At 32.5% G+C, this 26577-nt stretch overlaps 1 protein-coding gene across 1 annotated transcript; it reads right to left on the bottom strand.

The window, feature by feature from the left end:
* LOC134697482 (heat shock 70 kDa protein 12A-like) lies at positions 1-25873 on the bottom strand. Its single transcript, XM_063559762.1, has 6 exons — positions 25058-25873; positions 23494-23682; positions 21279-21594; positions 18671-18889; positions 12911-13073; positions 1-1134 (listed from the first exon to the last, which is right to left on the bottom strand). Exons 1-6 carry the CDS (start codon positions 25864-25866, stop codon positions 80-82), a joined length of 2751 nt encoding a protein of 916 aa, XP_063415832.1. The 5' UTR covers positions 25867-25873; the 3' UTR covers positions 1-79.
* Between the last annotated feature and the right edge of the window lie 704 nt (positions 25874-26577).

The following is a 26577-nucleotide window of genomic DNA, read 5'->3' as shown; positions in this document are numbered from 1 at the left end:
TTCTGATAAATAAGTATAGTTTAATACATAACACAATACAAAACAAATCACTTAGTACATGATAATCTAGACAAGCACTCTATATAAAATCAAACTGTGATACAACTACTCTTCCAGTGTGTAACTCTCTAGCTAGGACTACAAGTTCAGTCCCTCCAAATACCATAGTACCCTCTATCTCTACTACTTGTCCAGCTGTAATTTCTGGCAGCGGAATGATTACATTTCCTAGTCTTTGACAGCTTGGATCGGTAACGTATCGTGGGTTAGTGTCTGTTGATACGTAGATTGTACACTCAATGGTTTTTGCGTCGGGTTTCAATACTTTAAAAACATGGGACTCCTCAATGCCAGTTTCCACTTGCTGACCAACTTTGACAAATTTATAGAATACATCCTTGCATTGATCAACACCACCTATATTGACTTTCCCTGATTTTGGGTGCTTTTCAGGATCCCATTTTTGGCAGCACTGAAAACCATAAGTATGATGAAGTACCGTGGCGCTGATAGCTTTTGGTTGGTGGCCATATAAAACTGCCCCTTTAAGGACAGCAAGACCTGCTTCTTCAGGAATAATGATCTTTTTATGTTTTCCAAATGTTTCTTTCATTCTATGCTGTATAAGTTCACATTCTGAAAAGCCTCCAACTATAATAAAACTTTTTAAATCCGATAATTTGACATTACGAAACATTTGTTCTAGGTGTTTTATTAAGGCCTGAGCTGTAGATTTGAATAAATCTCTAAATAACTCTGGGGAAATGTGTAACTTTTGCTTGCTGTAGGAAACTGCCTGACCATACGGCGATTGCTCTAGAGCTGTCTCCATTTTACCTCTATGGCTTTTAACTAAAACAATTAAGGCAACAGGCAATGTAATGACTACTTTGTTAGTTTGATCTAAACGAATTGACCTCTTTTTACTTTCAAATTCTCTAAATAAATCAATAAAGTCCTCAAGTTCAGTTTTTTTCAATTCTTCCATAACTTTGGGTCCACAAATCCTTTTTAGAAAGCTATGGAAAGCTTCATCTATAGATTTCCCACCACAGGGACCACAACTGGGTGGAACAACTTCTTTAAGTGTACCATCATCATGTCTTTGGTGGACTGTTATATCAGCTGTGCCACCTGTACAAAATATATTATAGTACATTATAAGTTAAGAATAGGCAGTCGAGTGATATACAGCGCTGGACACAGTGCATGCGGTGTTGTCTCGATATCCCAATAGCATGAGTTCCTATCCCGGCGAGAAAAGAACAAAAACTTGCTTGCGCAAAGTAGTCAATTTTAAATTGTTGTGCTGATATTTAAAGTAATTATGAATATGCCATTACTCATATGTCATATGTATAAATTCACTGGATAAATTCCCTAGTTATTCAGTGACTTATACACAGGGATCGATACACGACCACTTGCTGTAGGTCGAGTTATTTGTCATTACAACAAAAACGGTGCGATAAAGATATTTTTTAGAGAGACAAAATACATATAATATTTGTTTTCAGCCGTGTTTCACCTTCACTTGTGGTATAATAGATGGAAATTTCGTAGAGTTGTCACTTGGTTAGACGCACTTATCAAAACAATTGTTTATATGACTGTATCTTACAATCACTTAAAACATATAATTTAGTTGATCTCCAATCATTTCAATAGTTTTCAAAGGTACCAGGATTATAATTTTAATACGCCAGACGCGCGTTTTGTCGTCATGAGACTCATCAGTGACCCTCAAATCAATCTTCATGTCTAATATATGATTTACTGTGTAACAGCACTAGATTCTACTGACAAAGGAGTGTTAACATTAGGCCGGCAAAGCCGAATTATGTGTTTAGTCTAGGCGGCGGACTGGTATAAAGCGCTGGGGACAGAATAGACTTTGTTGTATCGATATCTAATTAGCATGTGTTCTAATCCAGGCAAGGGAAGAACAAACATTTGCAGAAAGATTACCAATTATTGTGCCGATACTAACAGTAAGTATATATTTTACCACTGAAGCGAATGTGATACGATATTTATACACTCCAGACAGTTTATTTTCAGATTTAAAACTGGATGCTTGCCGATCAATAGGAATTTCAGAGATAAGCAAGAAAATTTGACGTCAAAAACGAATTTTGACAATAAATAACTGAGATCAAACAAACCACATGTTGATTAAATAAAACGATCACCTTGTCAGAAAAGTGATAAATTGAGTATCAATTAGAGAAATAAATATATATCAAATATAAAAGGAAATAAAGTTCAAAGTCTTTCAATTCACAACATCTTTCTTCAATCGGTTTCAATTGTCTATGATTATCATAAATCAACACAGAATTAACTGGCTTATGATGTGAAAAAATAGTTTGAAGTAAAAGGAGTAGGTTCGATAAGGTCCTAAAATGGCCCCTTTTTTTAGCTTAAATTTGAATTAGGATTTATTTAAGGAATGACTGTAATATTTTTTTCTGTCTATTCTAAATAACATAAAATATTGGGTGCACACTGAATAACGCGCGTAGCGGGTTATTTAACAGTGTGCACCAATTTTTTTATGTTATTTAGAATAGACAGAAAAAAATATTACAGTCATTCCTTAAATAAATCCTAATTCAAATTTAAGCTAAAAAAAGGGGCCATTTTAGGACCTTAATTAATTCTAAATTCCTTTTTAAACCGTAGAAAACCATAATAAACGTTGATGACGTCACGGTCACATGACTAAATTATGTATATGGGCTCATAACAAAATAACGTCAGCCAATCAGAAGACGCGTTACATCCTAAATTAAATTATTGGCCAATATCACAATGATTCATAGCTAATATAGTTACTAAGCAGGAAATAAGCCTTGTCTGGAAAATGTACGTTCCTGCGTTTTGTATGTGACGTCAAAAAGCAATGAAAAAGGGTAAATTTCCGTTGGTTATTGGACAGGAAACATAGATTACAGACGGCAACAACAAAGATATTTTACAATAAAGTTTGCAAAGACATTTTACATGTCCATCTTGAATATTTAGTTTGTCGACGCCTGCTCTCTATGTTTCCTCGACTTGTATTTGGTTGAAATTCGGCCGATTTTCCAGTAAAGGCTGATTCTGGCCTTTAATTTCAAGTTCATCTGACGAAAAATTTACCTGGACTAAATTTCATATATACGCCAGACGAGCGTTTCGTCTACAAAAGACTCATCAGTGACGCTCGAATCCAAAAACGTTTAAAAGGGCAAAATAAAAAACGAAGTTGAAGAGCATTGAGGACAAAAATTCCTAAAAGTTTTGCCAAATACAGCTACGGTTATCTATGCCTGAGGTAGAAAAGACTTAATATTTAAAAAAAAATCTAAATTTTGTAAACGTTTAATTTATAAAAATTACCATATCAATGATAATTCATGTCAGCACAAAAAGTGCTGACTACTGAGCTTGTAATACCCTCGGGGAAATAAGTGTCTATTTCAGTTTATTTGAAACATTTTAACTTATTTAGTCTTTTAACACACTCCGATTCAAGCTCAAATATGAAAAATCTATCAAATATGCGAAAGAATGTCACTTTTCAGATGTTTTTGTCAAAAATGAAAGTTACCACGTCCATGTTCATCCTCAACCTTTATAGTACGGTGACCAGACCCAATTTTTTTTAAAAGATTTAATCCTCAAACATACTAGATGGCTGTTTTATATATCATTGGAATCGGCAAAATGTGTACTTTTGGAATATCGATGTCGTCAAAAAGAAATGTGGTATCATTCTTACATACGTTAAGGTTCAAATATCAACATACTGTTTTCTTTTTTTCCTTCTATATTTTCAAAATTGAAAAGTATAAGAAGCATTTTGTGTTAGATTTCAGATACAGACATTTTTTTCAAATCAATTGACAATGAATTATCTCGAGATGTAAAAAAAAGGAAGTACTGACTTAGTAGTCGATTAATTCTGAAAATTGGCTTTTTTCAAACACTTTTTCTCTGACTTATACATGCTAAATACAAATTCCTTTAAAGTTAAAATAGTTACCTTGCTGGGTGACATTCAATCTCAGCAATAAATGATAACTATTGTTTTCAATTGAATCCTACTTTCCTGAACGTTTATTTTTGCAAAAGCTCATTTACGTAATTCATTACAACAAAAACACTCAATACCTCAAAAACAGTTACAATTAAAAAATCCAATCAAAATGATACACACAACAAATTTCATCTAGGAGTATCTTCTGGTTAATCTACATAATTCTGATCCTTGACAGAAACAAAGCTCTGTACATGAAAGGTTTTGTTGTGAACAAACACATAACTTTTTACATGGAGATTTTCCCTTACATGAACACACAAGATCCTGCAAGAATTATGTTAAAATGCCCTTCAAAATGCACGGAGTGTTATGAATTATCTAATTTTCTCCAACCGTATTTTATAGGTGACGGAAAAGGGTGTTTACCAATGTGTAATGCTGTCCAAATATTAGTTTGAAACGAAGCACTTCAAACATGCTGTTTTATTGCAGCTTCACAAGGAGGTAATCTGTCTAAATTTAAGATATAACTGTATTGTATTTGAAGCTTTAAGGACGTCCATCGGTAAATTTCAATCATTATTTCAGTGTAAAATCTTCATTAAAGAAAATTTCGCGAAAGATGTTATCTTCTTTGGTCCCTACACTAGGTGACGTCATAGGTATGCTTCCGGCGTCAGCCATTAACACCGGGCGTTTTCTGGCTTCTGTGCCGCTTCAGAATGTATTAAAATTTGATAAAAAGAAGATATCTAGGCGCAAAAAGTGAAATAATATGACAATACATTCCGCAATTCAAAATGTCGGCTTCCTTAGTTACAGACAAGTAGATAAAGAATTTTACGCTTGCTGTCATCCAATCAGAACAATTGTTACAAAATAATTGCATTAGAATTACAAATTTACTGTTGGCTACTTTGACGCGCATTTTATTCATATCATGATGGTATATCTTTGAAACGAACTTTCTTGCACGAACAAGGGCTTAATCTTTGTCATTACTCCCGAGTCTCTGCAACTAAATTAATCGTGCGTGTCCTTCAAAGTCTTAATAGTAAACTGCTTTCGTACCTACTCAAAAACCGAAACGAAGTTGTGTCGCATCCGGTAAGAGCATGTACAGCAGGCAGCAGTTCATAAATTGTTGGAAAAATGCAAGCACATAGTTAGTGAATGGGTTAAAAATCTTCTCCTATTATTTACACTGCTGTTGTTCCGAATCCGCACCCACACTGACATGCATGTGTAATCTGTTTTTAGTAGTAAACACAAAGAATAATCATACCCTTTCAGAGGTCCGTATGATTGTTCTGCCGCTGTTTCCAATTTCTCTAAACTTCATGTCAAAGTATAAGGCATGGACTATCATACGAGTATCGGCCCTTGATGGGTGCTAAATAAGTTACGACATTCATTAACAGTATTGTCTGAAATAACTCTTACAATTTCGGGATTTAAAGGCGTAACGGCAAATGAAAGTCCAGTATAAGGTGGAATCATAGGGGATTTGTCAAAGTTTTGAAGAATAAAACTACAAAAGAAATTAGTGAAGAATAAAACTTCGAAAGACAAAGTGAAGAATAAAACTACCAAAGAAATTAGGAAGAGCCTGTCAGAAAGTAACTTCTTCCAGTCAGGAATACTTCTCCCTTCAATAATCTGATACAGTTTCGTGGAAGCTATAGTCTTTGTGCGGTGTTCACTTTGAGCAGATTTAATTAGCTTTGCATGTCGTAGTCGGTAAAAACGGCTGCGGCTGTGTGCGCTAGAGAAAAGTTTTTGGTCATATTTTTATAATAGTAGCCAAGTGAAATGTTACCGAATATTTTACTTTTCTTATCATCAATACATTGAACCAATGCCATACCATCTATCAAACTCACATAAGTTGTGAGTTAGAGCCAAAGGAAGGTATGGAAAGTGCAAAAGAGACTTCAGCATAGAATTGCTCCACCAAATTAGGAATTTCAGCAGACGACCCATACTCTTTAACAAATTGCTGGCAGATTCCATCATTACATCTTTCAACTGAACTAAAGAAGCAACGTTTACTCTTAAAACAGTAAAGGCATTTTGATATACGTTTCGACATTAAAACACCTTTACAATTTACTAAGTGGTAATCATAAAGGACTTTCTATAATTCAGACAATTTCCAAATAATTACAAGTCCAAATTCAGACTTCTTCAGGTTCTTATTTTTTTTTTTGATTTTATGTTAAGAGTAAAACATATAAAAAATCTTTAACTTTGTTTATTAAACACACAAAAATACAAAAAATAAACACGATGACCAACACGCGTATGGGAACATGAACAAAATAAAACAGATCGAATGGAACAAATTTTAGCAATGTAAAATCGTTGTGATACGATATATAATATTATGTAAGAACCCTGGGTTTTGATTGGTTGCTATCCAGTGTATTTTCACCAATTTACTGTTATCAAACGTCGCCGGTATATATGCCTTTTTACCCTTGGTGCCGTTGTATTTGCCAAAAATACTCTTTCCGACTGGACGCTTGTAACATCACGACCATCAATGTTTTTTAGAACGTTAACATTCGGTGTAATTAAACAGATATAGTATGTTCTTGAGGGGTATTAGCGAAAAATACCAGTCTTGAAAATGAATTTCCCTCGCCTCACGGTTCCAGAAATTTAACATTCTCTCGACTGTATTTTTTTCGCAAATACCCCTCCTTAACATGATATATCTGTTTAAAATAATAGTTTCAGTCCGGTTTAACTTGTGTACAAGTCAAATTTCCGGAGGGAAACCTGTATTTTCGATTTTGTATTGTATATTTTGTTTCAATGCACAAGTCGAAATAATGCGTCTGAGATAAATGATTTTGATATTGTTTAATAAAGGTTTGAAATATCATATAAATGTAGATTTTTTTACATTTTGCGTAAAAAGAAATGATAAAATTGAATTGAGACGTGCTCTATATCAAATGCAAAATATGTGCAGTGTTCATTTTTTACAAAAACTCAATAACGGATAAGTTTTCTAAACTTTGTTTGGAGTCGTTAAAATAAAGTGTAACAACAATGTTTATACTATCAGAAAGCATATCATGAATGTTCTTTTGGAATGTAGACCTAAAAACTTTTGAAAATCATTTTTTCTTTAAAATAAGGGAACGTACTTTCAGGCCCATTTTACCAAAAATGCACCGTACGATTTTTTTACGACAAGTCAAAATGTAAATAGTAACCTTTGAACTACCAATACTGTGGTTATAGCTGTATATTCCGAATGAGGATTAAACTTCTTAAATAAGCGACTTTTCTTTACTTGATCACCGTTCTATTATATATGATATGTGATATTATCAAATACAACTTATATTTCAATATTAAGAAGGAACACAAATGCGGCCACTTTCATTTAAGACGGAAGCGTCTAAAATTTAACTAAAATGTTAAAATTGTGAAGATTTCAGTTATTAAGCATGACTTAATGATGCTAGTGCCCGATATATGAGCATTGTTTTGTAAACAAAAAAGAGCCGACATATATGCAGCAAAAGAATTCTTCTTTCCAATAAATAACTAAAAGTTATCATTTTAACAACTTTGTAAAACTGCTATATTTTGGGGTCAAAAATGTATCTTACCGGACCTCCTCCTTTTGCAAAAATCTCTTATTTTGACCTATTTGGATGTAACAATCAACGCTTAAGAATAAAACTGCGACAAAAATAGTTCTATTAAACTTTTTTCACGTGTCTTAAATACAACTCAAAACATTTTTTAATCTTGTTACATTGAAATTTAAAATCGGGGCCATGTATGGCCCTTACCGAACTTACTCATTTGGTGAATTAAAGGACTTAAGCATCATTTTAAACGTTGTTTTTTATATTTCTTCTTCTGTGGACGCAGAAGTATATTTTAGGGATATATGTCTGATGTATATCTCTAGGATTCGCCTTACGTGACAAGGTAACAATACGACTATTGAAGTTATTTTTTTATAAACCGTATGTTGTTGAGTGGTCTAGGGCGCAGAACATGAGACTAAGCGATTGATGCTGTAGTGTATCAAAAGAAAAAGTTCGATACCCGTTTAGAGACAAAATTTTGTCAGAATAAGAATTAATTCTAACACTTTTTGCTGTTATTTTTAGCCTTATATAAATATTTGTATTAATACATATTGTGATCAAGTGGACATGTATATTGTATGGTTTTCACTCGCTAAGACTTGTTTGTATGATTTCATTTCTAGTTACTGCATAATAAATTGAATCATTATCCTCAATTATTGGCACAAAATAATAGTATAACATTTACACACGCTAAAACACATGTCTTATGTCCATCTCTCGATACGCCTTACTCGACTAAGCAATACTACGACTATTGAGGTTATCTTGTTATATAGCGGATGTGGTCGAGTGGTATAGCGGATGTGGTCGAGTGGTATAGAGCTATGTTGTGTTCGAGAAGACCTTTAAGTGACTTTACGTGTGTTAAGTGTATTCTATAAATGATTGCTAGGATATTCAAACTTTTTTTGGAATATAAAAATTCAAACTTGTTTCAGAAGTAAGTTGTTTTCTTTAATTTTGACAAAACTGTCGCGTTCAACGTTTTGAATTATTGTAAATATTGTCGAACTTTTGTTGAAAGAGGAAAATGCTTGTAAACAATTTCGAAATATCACATTTACTGTGTACGGTGAAAATGACAGAGCACGTATATCTATCATGTTTACAACAAAGTAATAAAAGTAACCGACAGTTGCATTCAACTGTCAATATTGACCAAAAATGAATGAAAGAATATAACAATAGTTTTGAAAGTAATATTAGAATGCGTATCAAAAGTTAAAAGTGATTCATTTGCATTGTTTCAAATACTAAACGGTAACGACAAATAAATCGAGTACAAAGGACATTGAAGATAACCCGCCTGTGACCTCCGCTACAAATTACATTAAGGTTCATGTGGACCCTTTGGTTTAAATAGCTTTCTTTCCACCTCAAAATTCACTATGGGTACAGACAAACCTGTGCATCTGAAAACGTTTTAAGGCATAGCATGCCCTAGAATACCAAGAATTCAAATGCATGTATGATTCAGAAAATTAATAACTTAACGGGATATTGCAGTGCACTTTTTTTCGTCCCGGCAGGAGATGATAAAATTAACAAACAGTTGACTTTGGCTTGATATGGTTCACTCCGGTACACTGTTTAAATCACCCATTATTGTCAGATATCTATTGTCCATGCCAAACATAACAGCTCACTTCAATAATTACCTGTGGGGAAGATCTCAAATCTCTTTTCCAACTTAGTTTATTTTGGTACCTTCTGGAGGAATGAAAAAAGTGCACTGCAAAATTCTGTTAGGTTTTTTTTTCTAAAACATAAAATATATTGGAGTTTAATTGTCTGGGGCATTCTATGCCTTTGAAATTTTCCAGATGCACAGGTTTGTCAGCACTCAGAATAAATTTTGAGAAGAAAATACGGTTATGTTAGCCAAAGGGTTCACATATTCTGTCGGTACTTTTTGAAATTGGCCCTTCTGTGAAAAAAAATTCACAGCAAGTATGACCTACCTCAAATTTACTGTTTGCAAAAGTATGAATTATTCTGAATGATAAGGATGTTCTTATCCCAGGCAGAAAATCATAGCCGTATTTGGCACAAATTTGTGGAACTTTTGGTCCTCAATGCTCTTTAACTTTGTACTTTTTATGGCTTTCGAACTTTTTTCATCAGAGCGTCGTTAATAAGTCTTGTGTGGACAAAGCGCGCGTCTGGTGTATTAAATTTAAAACATGGCACCTTATGATATATATTATTCGTGTGTTTCTCTGTCCTATATGTTCTTCCATTTATTTGTATTGTAGTCCTGCCTTGTAATATTGTCATTTTCATGTTGTATTTAACATTGCCATAAAATCGAGCGGTTTGGCATGCCACAATACCAAAATCAACCCACCATTTTCCTTCGAATCTTCATTAAAATGTCCTGTACCAAGTCAGGACAATTGCCATTGTTATATTATAGTTCGTTTCTGCGTGTGTTACATTTAAATGGTGTGTTTCTAATTTTTCGTAGTTCACCTCTTGTATTTGATGTGTTTCCCTCAGTTTTAATTATAAACCTGATTTGGTTTATTTCCCAATCGATTTATAAATTTCGAACAGCGGTAAACTACAGTTGCCTTTATTTACCATCCTGCCAGAGGCCTTGACAGGAGCTTCTCATATATCGAACCCATTAGATCACAGAAGACATAGTTTTAATTTGTAAATAAATAATGACTGTTAATAGCTACTGCTGGATTTGATAATTAAGAAGGAAAGGCATAATAATTTTACTATCAAGAGTCATTATAAACTCAAGAAGAGTCCGACTATGTATTGAAAAAAGACGAAATATATATGTATGTATGTTTTTATCTAATTATGTGTACATTGATTCTGCTTCTAACTATTTTAATAAATTTTGATAAACCACACATTGATTTAAAAGAGGTTAGAAAGATATGTGTGGTTTATCAAAATTTATACTCAAAGATTGAAAATAAACTGACAATACCATGGCTAAAACAGAAAAAGATACAAGATACACCAAAGAAAAATAAGACTAAGCAACAAGAAAAAAGTAAAATCACAAAAATACTGAACTCAGAGGAAAATCAATTTGGAAAGTCCATAATCACATGGCAAAATCAAAAAACAAAAAACAAAACGCATCAAAAACGAATGGACAAGAACTGTCATATTCCTGACTTGGTACAGGCATTTTCAAATGTAGAAAATGGTGGATTAAACCTGGTTCTATAGCGCTAACCCTCTCACTTTAATAACAGTCTCATCAAATTCCGTTACATTTACATGATGCGTTAAATAAACAGTCACAATCAATAAAATAGTCAAAATATGGGAACATCAGTCATCATCGTATAACAATTTAACAGGACACAACAACATCTACTATCTACGAACACAGGGATTGATTTGAGTGTCTGACGTCAGAAAAATTATATACGTCACATAAATTTGTCGTTCAATGTGCATACAATAGTTATCAAAAGTACCTGGATTATAAACAATTTTAAATTTTACATAGGCAATGAGCGCAGACAGGGTTAAAAAATCAAAAGTATGTAAGAATAAATTACAGAAATCAAACTAGTCCAAAAGTTATACATAGAATTTATGAGAATCCAAAACTTTTAAAAGGAACAATTTAACAGGACACAAAAACCTATCCACGAACACATGGATCTACTTGAGTGTCCGACGTCAGAAAAATTATATACGTCACATAAATTTGTCGTTCAATGTGCATACAAACAATTTTAAAATTTACATAGGCAATGTACGCATACAGGGTTAAAAAATCAAAAGTATGTAAGAATAAATTACAGAAATAGACCGAGATTCAAACTAGTCCAAAAATTATACATAGAATATATGAGAATCCAAAACTTTTTAAAGGGAACAATTTAACAGGACACAATAACATCTACTGTCTAAGAACACATGGATTGATTTGAGTGTCTGACGTTAGAAAAATTATATACGTCACATAAATTTGTTGTTCAATGTGCATACAAACAATTTAAAAAAAAAATTCATAGGTAATGTACGCATACAGAGTTAAAAAATCAAAAGTATGTAAGAATAAATTACAGAAATAGACCGAGATTCAAACTAGTTCAAAAGTTATACATAGAATTTATGAGAATCCAAAAATTGTCAATTCCATTACGCCATTGATTGATTTTGACGTTTGTGGTTCAACGTATATAGTAATTCATAATAGAAATATATCATAATGACATATTATAGACAAATATCATACTGACGGGATCTTTTAAAGTACAGAGTCACGTTATAAGCACAAAAGAAATACAAAGAGTCACATATACAAAACAAATCACCAAAAAATGAAAGCCAATACAAACACATTGACGAGATGTATAAGTACCGAGCCACGTCAAACGGATATCACATACAACCATTCAACAGTAAAAGTAATCTTAATAATAGAACAAAAACAAATAAAAGAACAATAAAACATGTTGTTAAGATGATACACAACATCAGTACGCAGAATCTATACATCAAGACCATCGTGTATTATTTGAGAAGTTGATACGGAATATTTATCAACAAGGTCTTGGTACCTTCCGATGAACTTTTTTAGAAAAAGGACGAGACGTTCTTTGACATACCCCTGGTTCATCAACTTTCTACTCAGACACTGATGACGTTTTACAAAGTCTGAGTAGGAGCTGCAAGCTCTTGAATATCGAATAAGTTGGGAAATATATATCCCATATGCAGGTGAAGTTGGTATATTGCTACTAAGGTGGGGGAAATTTATAATTTCGAAATTAAAATCGTCTCGTTTGTCATAGATTCTGGTACTGAGATGACTGTGTAAGTCAAATTCGAGATATAAGTCTAAAAATGAGGTGGAGGAAGCCGTGTCTGTTGTTTCTTTAATCTCGAGTTCTGGGGGATATATTAATGGAACCCAATCAGAAAAGTTCGGATTGTTTAAGGAAAGAACATCATCAATATATCTGAAGAACCCCATCAAAAACTTAGGATGATCTCGGGTGCTCTGAGAGGATAGACAGATCCTGCTCCACATGTGGCACCCATCGTGTTTAATTTGTCTAGTTTAATTTTCCAACATATTCATACAGAACATTGAAATCTAACTTTACCATTAAAAACATTTCATTTTGATTCTTATAATAAGCAATAGATGGCAGAAACGTCTCTTGCTTTTATTAAAATGGATATCATACTTAAATGACATATAAACATGGTAACTGACGAAGGAGAAAATATTCTAAATATCCCTTTTCGTAAAGTTTAACTTATTTACCTCCAAGATCAACTACCATGAACTTCAATCCTGCTTTAATTGTCTGGGCAAATGCATCTTTGTCATCTGTAGAATACTGGCTGTCAGTTTTAAAGTGCTGGCAGTAAATTGAAGCTGCTTCAGGCTCTAAAGCAATACACAACTGTCTACTTCTAATACCGGCCTGTAAATATATAGTTTCGAGAGAATAGAAACTTATCCCATATGGATATTCATCGAAAGACTCTGCATAGTCTCACGGAGTATGTTTTTCCTTTTGGTCATACAACTCTTTAATAGTTTCGGTTTTTATATTAACTTGACTTTCAAATATTCAGCTACAGCATTCTGTAGTTAAATGTTTTACTTAAAAATCAGCGTTTTACATTATCCTGATTTTTCCAGAGTAAATAGTGATGAAAGGTACCAGGATTATAATATAATACGTCAGTGACGCTCACATCAAAATTATGATAAAGCCAAACAAGTACAAAGTTGAAGAGCATTTAGGACCCAAAATTCCAAAAAAGTTGTGCCAAAAAAGACTAATGTAATATATTCCTGAGGTAAGAAAATTCTTAGTTTTTCGAAAAATTCAAAGTTTTGTAACAGGAAATTTATAAAAAATGACCATATATTTGATATTTATGTCAACTCCAAAGTGCTGACTACTGGGCTGGTTATACCCTCGGGGACGACACGTCCACCAGCAATGGCATCGACCCGGTGGTGTAAATAGTTATAAAAGGTACCAGGATTAAAATTAAATCGCCAGACGCGCGTTCCGGCTACACAAGAATCGGCATTGACGCTCATATTAAAATAGTTATAAGGCCAAAGTTGAAGAGCATCGAGGACCCAAACTTCCAAAAAATTGACTAAGGTAATCTATTCCTGGGATATGAAAATTCTTAGTTTTTTTTTAAATTCAAAGTTGTGTAACAGGAAATTTATATAAAAAAATGACCATATATTTGATACTAGTATTCATGTCAACACCGAAGTGCTGACTACGGGGCTGGTGAAACCCTCCAGTAACCTTTGAGTACGGCAAAAATGAACGTTAAGAACAGCAAACTTCAACGTGCACAAAGCGTTGCACTCTCTCTAAACGCCCAATTCTGACTGGACATAGCTGCATAACTATCCCGTTTCCTTTTAGTCGCTATTAAAAAAAGAGGCGGATTTAGGGGACAAGGGGCCGCCAACTTTTTATAGTACATAGTATTACAAGCAACGGTCCCCATGTTGTCTAAAAGCACCTGAACAATGTACCATTTTTGAAACCCTCGTGAAGATATATTACAAGTCGAATAAAGTGTCACCTTAGTGACGACATTTATATTTCCGATTTCCAAATAGATAACCATCTCGATTGGTCACTTTAACTTTATCACATAAAATTGAGAATGGAAATGGGGAATGTGTCAATGAGACAACAACCCGATCTTAAAACAGACAACAGCAGAAGGTCGCCAACAGGTATTCAATGGAGCGAGAAAATCCCGCACACGGAGGCGTCCTACAGCGGGCCCCTAAACAAATATAGATACTAGTTCAGTGATGATGAACGCTAACCTTAACTCCGAATTGTACGCAAGAAACTCAAATTAAAAATAATGCAAGACTAGCAAAGGCCAGAGGCTCCTGATTTTGGACAGGCGCAAAAAAGTGGCGGAGTAAAACATGTTTATTTTGACTTTTCAAAGCATTTCAAATTATGATCTCAAAATGCCGACTCCTACAAATAAATACTTGGCGCTTGATATGGCCCGACTACACTTATTTCGTAGTGCACTGCCTTGAGGCAATAAATTCAAATTAAAAAAAATCGCACCTGCTCTTTCTCAAAAATATGTTTACAGTGTAGTGTACTACTAATGGGACAAATAATATCAAATTTATAGAAACTTCTACCAGCTCTAACTCAAAATATTTACAATTCTGTGTAAAGGGTTCTAAAATTCTATTTGACAGCTTCAGACGTAATAAAATTTGACCTTTTTTAAACTGGGCCAAATCACAACTTAAATGTAACATAAAGATTCAGTTCCCAAATTTTTTTTTAACATGTAATTACATACCTCTACTTCATATTTCATCCATTAAATATCAAGAAATAAATGAGAAAAATGTATCAAATCAAGTAATTATACAAATGGTAATTAAAAAAGAAATGAATTTGCACGACTGGGAATATTTTCTTTCCAGTCCAATTTGGATGAATAACCTATTCCAAATTGATTAAAAAAACATTTTTTTTCAAAGACTGGCATAGTAAGTGTATTCTACATGTAAATGATATTGTTGGGGATAATGGAACCTTTCTAATTTTTTATCAATTTCAGGAGTGTTTTCAGATGATATAGTTATCATGAAATATAATAGCATAATTTCTATGCTAACTAAGACTTCCAAAAAAAATAATAGGGGAGATTATACATTAGTATCTCCTTTCATACCATCAGTTATAAAGACCATTCTCAAAAGCAAAAAGGGATCTAAAGATATGTTTTTGGTGCTAAACAAAAACAACAGTGTTCCTACAGGTGTAAAAAGATGGGAAGCAATTTTAGTTTTAGAAAATCAAAATTGGAAAAAGATTTTTCAACTACCATTTGCTATTACAAAAACTGCTAAGCTACAATGGCTTCAGTATAGAATTAATCATAAAATTCTGGCAACAAATACGTTTTTAAACAAAATTGGGATAGTGCAAAACCCATATTGTACTTTTTGTAAGACTGAACTTGAATCAATTGAACATATACTGTGGGATTGTTATTATGTACTACAATTTATTGAGAAAACTGACATGTGGTTTCTCCAGAATGGTATTAGTATACCATTTACACAAGATATATTTTTGTTTGGAAATCTATCACGAATGTACAAAGGTAACCCTCAAAACAATATTTTTCTCTGGATTAAACAATATATATATAATACACGATATTTTAAAGGAGAATTAAGTTTAACAGCATTGATTGAAAAAATAAAGCATCATCATATTTTGGAGAAGAAGGTATCAATTAAAAATAAATATTTTGACAAGTTTAATCAAGCTTGGTGCATTTACCAAGAGGCTTTACATAATAATTTGGTGGATTAGGAACTATTAAATAAAATATCAGACATCAAAGTAAAAAAAAAATATATTTTTTTTTTAGTTGTTGGGGTTTTTTTTTTGGTTTTTTTTTTTCTTTTTCTTTATCATCTTTTAATTCTTTTATTTATTAATTCTCTATACTTTTTTTGTATGTCCTTTTTAATAAGATACAATAATAAAATCCAAAAAAAATGTTATTTTCAAGTTCTATACATTTTCTGATAGGTTGTATTTTATTACATTTATATATATGAACTTACTGTTTGATAACTGTACTGTTGTATATTATATATATGTTGGATAAAAAAAAAAAAAATAGAAAAAAAGTAATTATACACTGTTCGCATTATGGACTTTATTACAACGCAAATCACAGGACGATAACTGTGTCCTTCGACCATATACGACATCAATTATAAAATAAATATGCAGGTTTAAAATAATGTTGATGGTTAACGTTTATCTCGTATGAATGTATTCAGTTTTTACAAGACCACCACGATGAGTTAGATATAACGTTAGATACTTTTTAACAGTAACTTGACTCCTAGCTACTAATATTTTATCATAGTCTTTAATTCCCCGTGTATAGCGGGTATATTTTAAATTCGTGACCAGCGCAACGTTCTTTGTGATAAAACGCATTACGTACAGAACATTAAAACGTGCCATCGATAAAAAAATTAAAACAAAACGTAAACAAATCCATGCGTTCGAAGAGTTTTTTCTGGATTTACCTTAATCTGGAACGCTCAAAAGCCAGATATTCAAAAAAAAAATATAACAACCAAAATAGTCAATAAAATATTAAATCTACATTAATTGATTTTAACTGCCGACATAATTGCAGATATTAGGAAGTCGTAAAGCAAAACAAAAAATATATCAAATCAAATTTGACGGAAAATACTTGTATTTAGACATTTATAACATAATAGAGTGCGGCAGATAATTTTAACATACTTTTCCTATCATATTATTTGATCTACGTATACTGCGCGTTGGTTAGTTTTCACTGTAACTCCTAAATGATGGATTTTTCTCTAGTAAATCAACCTGTTTGCTGCCGGTTGAATAGGTTTAAATATTTTTTTTCCCATACATGCAAAATTCAAAATAGTTTTGGATACTGTTATCCTCTGTGATGTCTAATTTGTTTTAAAAAAACACACGACTTTTTTAAATTGTTTATCATGCAATTAAAAATGATCTGGTATATTTCGTGCTTTTTATTCCTAACTAAGAATGATCAGAGCCGCGTTTCTTGATTGTAAAAATATGAATTCTCCACTTTTGAGAAAAATTTATTTTTTATCCATTTTTTTCAAATCTGCAACTGTCTGCCGCTTGATTTATTTTGCACATTTAATTTTAAGTAACTTTAACTGTTCATTTCAATTTATTTTGTTTCGTTTCGTTCCGTTTTATGCCGTTCTCGAAAAAGATGTATTTTGAAAACGTTTTAAAATATTGAATTGATAAGTGTTACACGGACCTTTGGTGAAGCCTTACCAATTAATAAAAGGAATTATGGTTATAAGTTATAGGTTGAACCTGGTTTTGCGGAAGTAAAACCTCGTATTTTAATGACAATGTCGAATGTAACACTAAAATGATAACATTACATGACTTTAGTACAAATATATGTAAGAACATTCAGGACAGAGAAAAACACAAATAAACATTACAATAGGACATTACGACATGCTAATAGTTATCAAATGTACCAGGGGTAAACTAGTTCAGAGAAAATGGATTTCACACTAAACCCCGAAACACATAAATGAACATGAATTCGAAAAAAAAACTTACAAGAATACCAAAACTCAGACATTGCCGATCTGGGATATGCACAAACATGCAGCAGGGTTAAACTCAATCTTCCTTCTATATATCTCAAATATATCAGGCCTATGTAGATTAAACAAACTCACAGGAATACGCTTAATACTCTGTTTCAAAAGCCCGAGTCCGATTAAAACAGTAAAGGTAACAGAAAAAACTAATCAAAACGGCAATGATAAACGTAATATGACAAAGGACTACTAGCAATTACAGATTTATAAAAAAAGAAGATGTGGTATGTTGCCAATGATACAACCGTCCACAAGAGACCAAAATGACACAGAAATTAAGGACTATAGGTCACCGTACGGTCTTCAACACCGCATAGTCAGCTATAAGAGGCTCAAAAATGACAATGTAAAACCATTCAAACGAGAAAACAAACGGTCATTTTCATATAAAACAAATTAACGAAAACAAAAGCATAACACATAAAAAATGGCAACCACTAAATTACAGGCTCCTGACTTGGAACAGGGACAAACACACATAATGTGAATGGGGTTTAACATGTTAGTGGGATCCCAACCCTCCCCTAACCTGGGACAGTGCTTTAACAGTTAAACATAAGAACAACTATAAAAATCAGTTGAAAAAGGCTTAACTCATCAGTTGGGCAAAAATACAAGTGGCCGTCTCCAGGCCTATACGAAACTGATTGTCTTCATCATATGAAAATCAAGCATAATCCTTCCCTTTATGGATTAAGTATTATACCATCAAATGGAAATGATGTTCCAGCATGTATTGGTATCTAATTCTCACAAGATCGTTAGAGACTAAACTGAAAGATAAAGGCAATAAAAGATTTTCAACCTAAATCATACCAAAGTAGCAGCTTCCCTCATAAACTGCTTTGCAGAGGTTTCCCATATGGCAGGTGCAGTAAGGACATAGTGTAAATCCTTCTCCATAATACCTTTTCTTTTATCTGATATACTCTTAAATAAGTGATCCTTCAGGAACTTAATTGCATATTGAAACACCTTCAAAGCTTCTATTTCTTTACCAAGCTCATCTTTTATCTTTATATCTGCTGTGATTCTCTGCAAAAATATAAACAACTCTTTTATACCAAATGAATTTAGTGTGCATTTGTCACTATTCTCTTGTAGACTAGTGTAATATTTGAAAAAGACTTTAATACACCCGCCTAACATACGGCTAATTTCTTTTTTTTTTTAAAAGCATAATGATTTAACTTTGATCTTTTCCCGGTCGTTAAAAAATTGTACGGCGTTGTAAAATAGACGTTTATTTCAGAAAATACTTGAAAGTTATAGAATTACGACAAGTTTTTTTTTTCAAGCAAAGGAAATTAGGTGTATCTCTTCTTTTGGGCAGATTAATTAAGTGAGCTAGATTCTAGAAATATTGAAAAACAATATTTTCAACTGTAAGTCCGCATGCATTTGCATTCCTCCTAAATATTAGACACTTTATTGTGGAGAAAAGACTGTGGTTTACCATCTACGTCGCCTGGTCTTTAAAGTATCACACGTGTCCTATTCCCAAATATGACTGATTGCTGAGTTTGAATTAGCATTTCTATTTGACGTTTCTCGGTAATTGTACATCCAAATTTATTTATTGATGATATATATTATTTGTTATTCTGATTGGATATTGTTTTATGTCTTATCGTTTGGAAACAAGAAAAATGCGTCTTTTTGGATCCAAATTCTTAAACGTTCGGGGCAATAACTTTAAACTCAATCAATCCTGCAGGTTTTGTTTTTTTTCAGTATGTTCTATTTATATGTAAAAGTAAAGATAATTAGTCACCTTCTTCATTTGCATAATATTTGGTTTTAAATAACTGTTTGCACAGAATTTATTTGTTGTTACACAGTAAGATTTAAAACTAACAGACTTTATTAAATAAAACAATTTATTTTATCATTACTAACACAGTTCTATATTGATATTCTTATTTAGAAAACACTTTAAAAAAAACATCAAACTTAATCTCGATTTAATATTCAATTTTTAGAAATTTACATGTGACATCACTTTCTGTGGCGTTGATACATGTGTGTGTATACAGTAAATAATCATATATAGGTGTATTTGTGAAATGTCATCAAGACATTTTAGATGTTCGTTGTTATAAGGTGGTTGCATCACTGAAGAGACATGTATTGTCGAAATGCGCATCTGGTGCAACAAAATTGGTACCGTTGATTTAATTACATGTCGAAAGTAATATTATTGTATTTATTTATGTATTCCTTTGTCTCAGTGTCTTTGCATGTGTTTTTTCTGTATTCTTGTCACGTAATGTTGTCCTTTTAACTGTAATAATAATATTATCATTTAAACGAGAGGTTCGGCTAGTGGTTAAACCAGGTTTAACCCATACTATTTTTCTTTAAGTGTCTTGTATCAAGTCAGGAATATGGCAGTTGATATTAAATAGTCTTTTTATGTATGTTGTATTTCCATTTATTTTTGTTACTCTTCAGTATTTCTGTACTTTTGTTGTTTCCATCTTAAAGTTTATGTGTTTCTCTTTAAGTTGTAACCCGGAATTGTTTTCTATCAATCGATATATGAATTTTAAAAGCTATATACTAAAGTTACCTTTTTTCATTACATACACAAACGTAAATATTAGGCATTGCAAGAAGTACTGTAATAATTGAATATTGATTGGTGATATAGATTAAGAATACCAAGAAAATACTAATTTAATTGTCACTGCGAAGAATATGGTCTCCTTCTCTTCATACTATTGCTTTTATTGGGATTTCATTAAGCCAAGGAGTCATTTATCATGATGTGAATTTGCTCACTATAATTTAGTTCCAGATAATGAAGTAATGTATGTAATGTTAATTGGAAACTACCAATAAAGGGTTAAAAGGACATATTCATTACTGTGTTCCTAGTTACATTTTTCAAAGCAAGTTCTTACCAGGGGTATTTCTCTGTTAAACCACAAATAGTTAATACGTCCATTCATGCATGTTTCTGTGCATGAATACGTAATTCTAAAAATCCTACGTCTTGAAAGACTAATCATTAAAACAGGAGTTGCATAACAACTTCTGTACAGTCTTTTTTATAAAGTTGTGGATTAATGTTTGCGTACAAGTTTTGTATAATTTTATGGAATAAAAAGTAAAACGTTGAATCTTGGAATAAATATATGCCAAATAAAATGCCTGAGTATATCTGATGTGCATTTGGTTTTAAATGTTATGTGTTAAGCCAAATGGTTTTTTTTATGTTTTAAGCCTAAAACAAAATGACAAAAGTCATTTTCTAGTATCTCTAGAATATATGGTTAAACAACAGTATTGTGATTCAATCAAAATAATGCATGGGGAAAAATTGGGAAATAAAAACATAATGCTTGCAAGATTCCTAAATATGATGCACAGAAAAAAACACCGATCTACCACAAAAACTATTTTTTTTAAAGATACTAACCTTCTGATGGAGAATCATCTTAAAGCTATGAAAATAATAATAATCCTCATGTTCACCCTCAGATACCAGTTCAGAGTACATATTCTCAGCCTCATATCCAAACGCTACGAATTCCTGGCTTGAATCAAGCAAAAGAGCAGTTGGAGCTTTTAATGACAGTAGTTTAGATCCAGACCATAGATTGGTGTTTATTTTAGTTGGTTCCTGTGTATAATCATCATTAGAACTATAAGCATACCCTGAGTATGAAGAACCAATATCTATAGCTGCACTATATCGATATCTAGCATTTATCGTTGACGATCCCCAGCATTTTCTATCAAATAAATAACAGCACAAATTTTTAAAGTGAAGATTATGTATAAAATTATACATAAAAAGAAATATCGCAATCCAGAACCTTTATGACTTTCAATCTGAATCAAGTCATAGTCATTATATGTCAGGGACTGTTGTACGTTGCTGCAGGTTGTTGATATTTCAATTTAAATGCATCTATTTCTCTCATTAACACCACTGTCCCCTTAAATAAATTGAAAGATCGGATATATCGTTTCATTCAACACAATAGTTTTACTAAACGAACTAATTTCTTCTTTTAGGTTTATCAAAAATCTTACTTTTTCGAGAACTTATTAAACAAAATACACCGAACATGATATCATTCAAATGTAGATATTTTCTATTTGATTATTTATGTTTCATCAGAAAATTTGTATTTTTGTCAATACTACGTGTGCACTCCATTGGCGGACTTGTTTTTGTAAAAATATGAAGCTGTTTTCTTATAGAATCTACTACACAAGTGATGATTTCAACACTAATTGTTTTGAAACCAGTTTCAATCCACCATTTTCTACATCAAAAAATACATGCACCAAGTCAAGAATATGACAGTTGTTGTACATTCGTTTGATGTGTTTCAGCTTTAGATTTTGCCATTGGATAAGGGACTTTCCGTTTGTAATTTTTCTTTGAGTACAGTATTTTTGTGATTTTACTTTTTTGTATAATTTTTCATTATCTTTTTTGTCAATATTTTTTACATTGGTAGATATCCATACATCCCACCGTTCTGTGATTGTCCTATGGTCATTTCGTTGAACTCAATTTTTGCTTATTTGCGTCGTTTATAGTGTGTATATCTATCAGTTGGTTTTTTTCTTTTTTGATAAAGCTTTTTGTTTATGTTCCAGACCGTATGAGTATTTGGACCGTACGCGTATTGTCTGGACCGTATGTGTACTTTTTCAAAATACTTATACGGTCGAACCGTACGCGTACGGTCTGACTAATATCAAAAAGTTGGTCCAGTGTATTAGATACAAATGCATATAGCCGATGAACATTACTTAGCTATCAAATTAATATAAAAAAGTTCAATTGTAATTGAAACAAATTTTTTTATATTTTAACTTTTTTTAATTTATGCTAATTAAATATGTTAATCATGTCGATCAGTAATACATTAATTGTAATTATGGACACTGAAATTGAAGATATCGGAAGTAAACATAATGCTGGAGTTCAATTGTTTTAGAATATTTAGCAACTTTACCAAAAAAATGCAAATGTAAAAGAACATGCATGAACTGCATACATGAAAATGCAAAAAATATTACGTTACTTGAAATGTGTCACCTTGGGCGAGAGTACCAAAATAGGATTCAGATATACAATTAAACAACTATCTAATTTCAAGTGTTCGTGTGTTAATTTTATCTATCTAATTGTAATGAATTATCAATAACAATTTGTAAAACTAAAAATAAAGATTGTCTCAATTTAACCCATATGATCAAATAACATGTATAGTCAGCTCGTTTTGGACCGTACGCGTATACTCGCACGGTCCGACCGTACGCGTATGGTCGGACCGTATGAGTATACGTATACGGTCCGGACCGTACGCGTACGGTCCAAATACTCATATGGTCTGGAACATTTATTTAGTGATAGGAATATAACACAATGATGACAGCTATACCCATTTTTTGACATTTTTACCTACAACGTCTTTTTGTTTTGCTTATCCATGGTGGTTGATATCATAAGATTTTATGCAACTGTCATACAAATGACGATTCAGGTATTACATAAAGAAATGTCAGGAATTGGTATTTTTTCGTTTGACAGTGGACTTTCTGTCTTTAATTTTCTTAGCGTTGATATTGCTCTTTACATTGGTTGACATTTTTATCCGTTTTAAACTTACCGTGATAACTTTTCTATTTCTGCTTGCTTCTTTCTTAATCCTTTGTTTAAATCATTGTTCTCCTTCTGAAGATTGTAGGTCAATATTTTGTGTTCCTTTACTGCATTTTGCAGCAATTGAATCTCAGTTTCTGTTTTCTTTACTTCATTTGTCAAATATTCAATTTCAGTTTCTTTTTCTTTGAACATACTGAAAAAAGGTCAATAATAGCCACTGTACCTTTTCTATTTGTAAAACATTCATTGTTATGTGCAATCTGACAATAATGTATCCCTACAACATCTTATCTCTCATTTTTTAATATTTGATTTCCTATCTGAATAGTGAAACCTGTCAAAATGTAGATATGCCGTTGTATTGTGAATTTGAAAGAGCGATGACAGGTATTAAAGGGACATTGGAACTCTCACATAAAAATAAACTACCAACGTCATTGCTGAAAAATAAAAACCACAAACGTACATACGACAGTCATTAGAACACAGCATAGAAAACTAAAGCCTGAGCGACACGAACACCACAAAACAAAATCTTCCTGCACGTGGCAAACTCACCTCTTTTATATTGTCAATTTTCTACGGTTTACCCATAAATATAGGTTTGACTGTACTGTGTTATTTCTTCCAGTCGAAACAATATTAGCAAATAGTTCTTCTGCTTAAAAATACAAATTCGTGTTCACGACACATCGACACACAGTTGGCTTAATGTCGCATTGGTCGAATGATATGTTAAACTGGTGCTCATATATCTTTGAATTTGGCAGTCAAGCTCACTATTTGTATACGTACATGTATCTCCAAATATGATTATGATAATTCACATCTTCGTGCTGAGTTCCGTCAGCTGTGGTCACACATTACCGGATAGCTAGAAAGGACACTGAACGATAAAACGTTGACAGAATTTGTATCCGTCGGTATTCCGTAAGTGAACTGACCAAATAAACAGACGCGTAACGAATGCCTAACGGACAAAAACAGGATATGTAACGTATGAGAAACGGAAACAAACCGGACAGAATAGATATCGAACATACACCCAACGGACTAGTACCGCATTAAAAGCCAGCGTCAGACGTCAATTTTACTGATTGAAAGATTATGTCTTCAGCATATGAAAATCAAGCACAATCCCTCACATATTAGGGTAATTTCATACCATCATGAAATATATGATAGGAACATAACCTGTAGCATGCCAACAAAAAATACATTTTGTACATGTCAATCCCAAGTACGTGTTCTTTAAATGATTAAAAAGTGCTAGTGTAATTTGTTCTCTTGTCGGCTGTCTCATGTGTACAGAACAAGCTTGCAAATTCAGTTATTTGATTGTATGTTAATTATTTGTTTACGATTCCAGGATTTTTGAAAGTCTCGCTAGACATAATGTTTGTCCGACAGGCAGTGGATTACTGGCACAATAAAATTTCGAAATAATTTTCCCCGTGAATTCATCAAAATGCCGCCTTGGGGTATAGGGCGGGAAATAAATCGGAAAACAACTATCAGAGAAACATGCCATGATCCATCATAGTGACACCTTCAAAATTATGACTTACCTCCTTTTTAGCCTCTTATCTATTTCTCCAATAATTGGTGTCATAAAATTGTCTTCGTTAAAACTTTCAATTCGCCTTGGACTTTGGAGGGCTTGATCTATTTGAATCATATTATCTACATCCGTTTTGAGACGTTTCCAGTCAGTAAAAAAGGTAACATCTTGTGATTCTTGTAAGAGGTTGTCGATCTGAATTAATGTATTAGATGATTCATCATATTGACGCTGAAAGAAAACTCGCTTTCTGTTCAAATCTTGGTTCTCATTCGTTTTGAAGTCCGATGCAGCGGTCATGTGTATTTTTTTGGTATGATCAACTATTCCATACATCTCCCGGCAAATTTTCTCGACTTTGTGGACGTAAGAGTCGAAATCAGATGTTATTTTATGCGTTTGATTTGTTTTAATTGCGACCAGTGTCCTCTTTACAATTGCAACTTTCGCTTTCAACTTATCATGGGTTTCTTTAGCATTTTCTCGGAACACATCAACAATCTTTTTAATTGTATCAGTTGTATGTCCATTGTGAGAACTAGTCATACATTGCTTGCAGGTGAGGCATTCACATTTACTGCAATAATATAGAAATGTTTGCTTATGCGTTAAACATACAGGCTTTCGTTTAATAACACGACCCCCTGTCTTCTTGATATCTACCACAATATGATCCTGAATAATTGGAACCTTATCATGAATGCTACGTTTACATTCAATGCATAAAAACTTTTCGCATTCGTCGCAATATAAAGACGCTTTTCTCTTATTGAATTCGCAAAAATCACAGTCATTCGACGAAACTTGAGCCGCCATTTTAACAAATCACCTGACCTGGATGTCGAGGATATCACATGACATAATGTTTATCATGTTGATGTAATTATACATAATTTAATATACGATTCTACAAGGAAGTTGTATACTGTATTAGAAATGCATGTCACAATCTATAATTAAAAGCTAGGACTATCTGCTTCATCTACAAAATAATCTACGCCTTGTTTGTTATTATTGCAAGTGTTAATTAAAAAGATTAATATGCATGGAGGGTGGTAAAGGGTTATTTTCGTGCAACGTGATCGCCGTCTTTTTTTATTTCACGTTCAACGTGTTTATACTTTTGAAAAAAATACAAGTAAATCTTATTTGAAATTAATATTTTTTTTACAACTATCAACATGATCAAGGTTATAATTAAAATTTCACATAAGATTTACTTGTATTTTTTTCAAAGCATAACATATTTAGAAACTGTTCAGGTATAATACCTTGTTTATTTGTAATTTGTTTCTTTTTCATCAAAGAAATTACTTAAAAATAAAGAAAAATTAAGATAAATAGATTGGAGTTAGATTAATTTTCAAATTTACTTTTTGTAACCTTAAAAAATTGTCTGCTGTACTAATAAATCATAATATAAATAATATCATTACCAAGTATAACCTGAAGATGGATGACGGATGACGGAAGACAGACAATGGACACCAAGTGATTAGAAAAGCTCACTTGTCCCTTTGTTCCAGG

This window comes from Mytilus trossulus, chromosome 14 (genome assembly GCF_036588685.1).
Source record: "Mytilus trossulus isolate FHL-02 chromosome 14, PNRI_Mtr1.1.1.hap1, whole genome shotgun sequence".
NCBI lineage: Eukaryota > Metazoa > Mollusca > Bivalvia > Mytilida > Mytilidae > Mytilus > Mytilus trossulus.
Note: the sequence above shows the minus strand (reverse complement) of the source record. Positions and strands in the feature narration are given on the sequence as shown.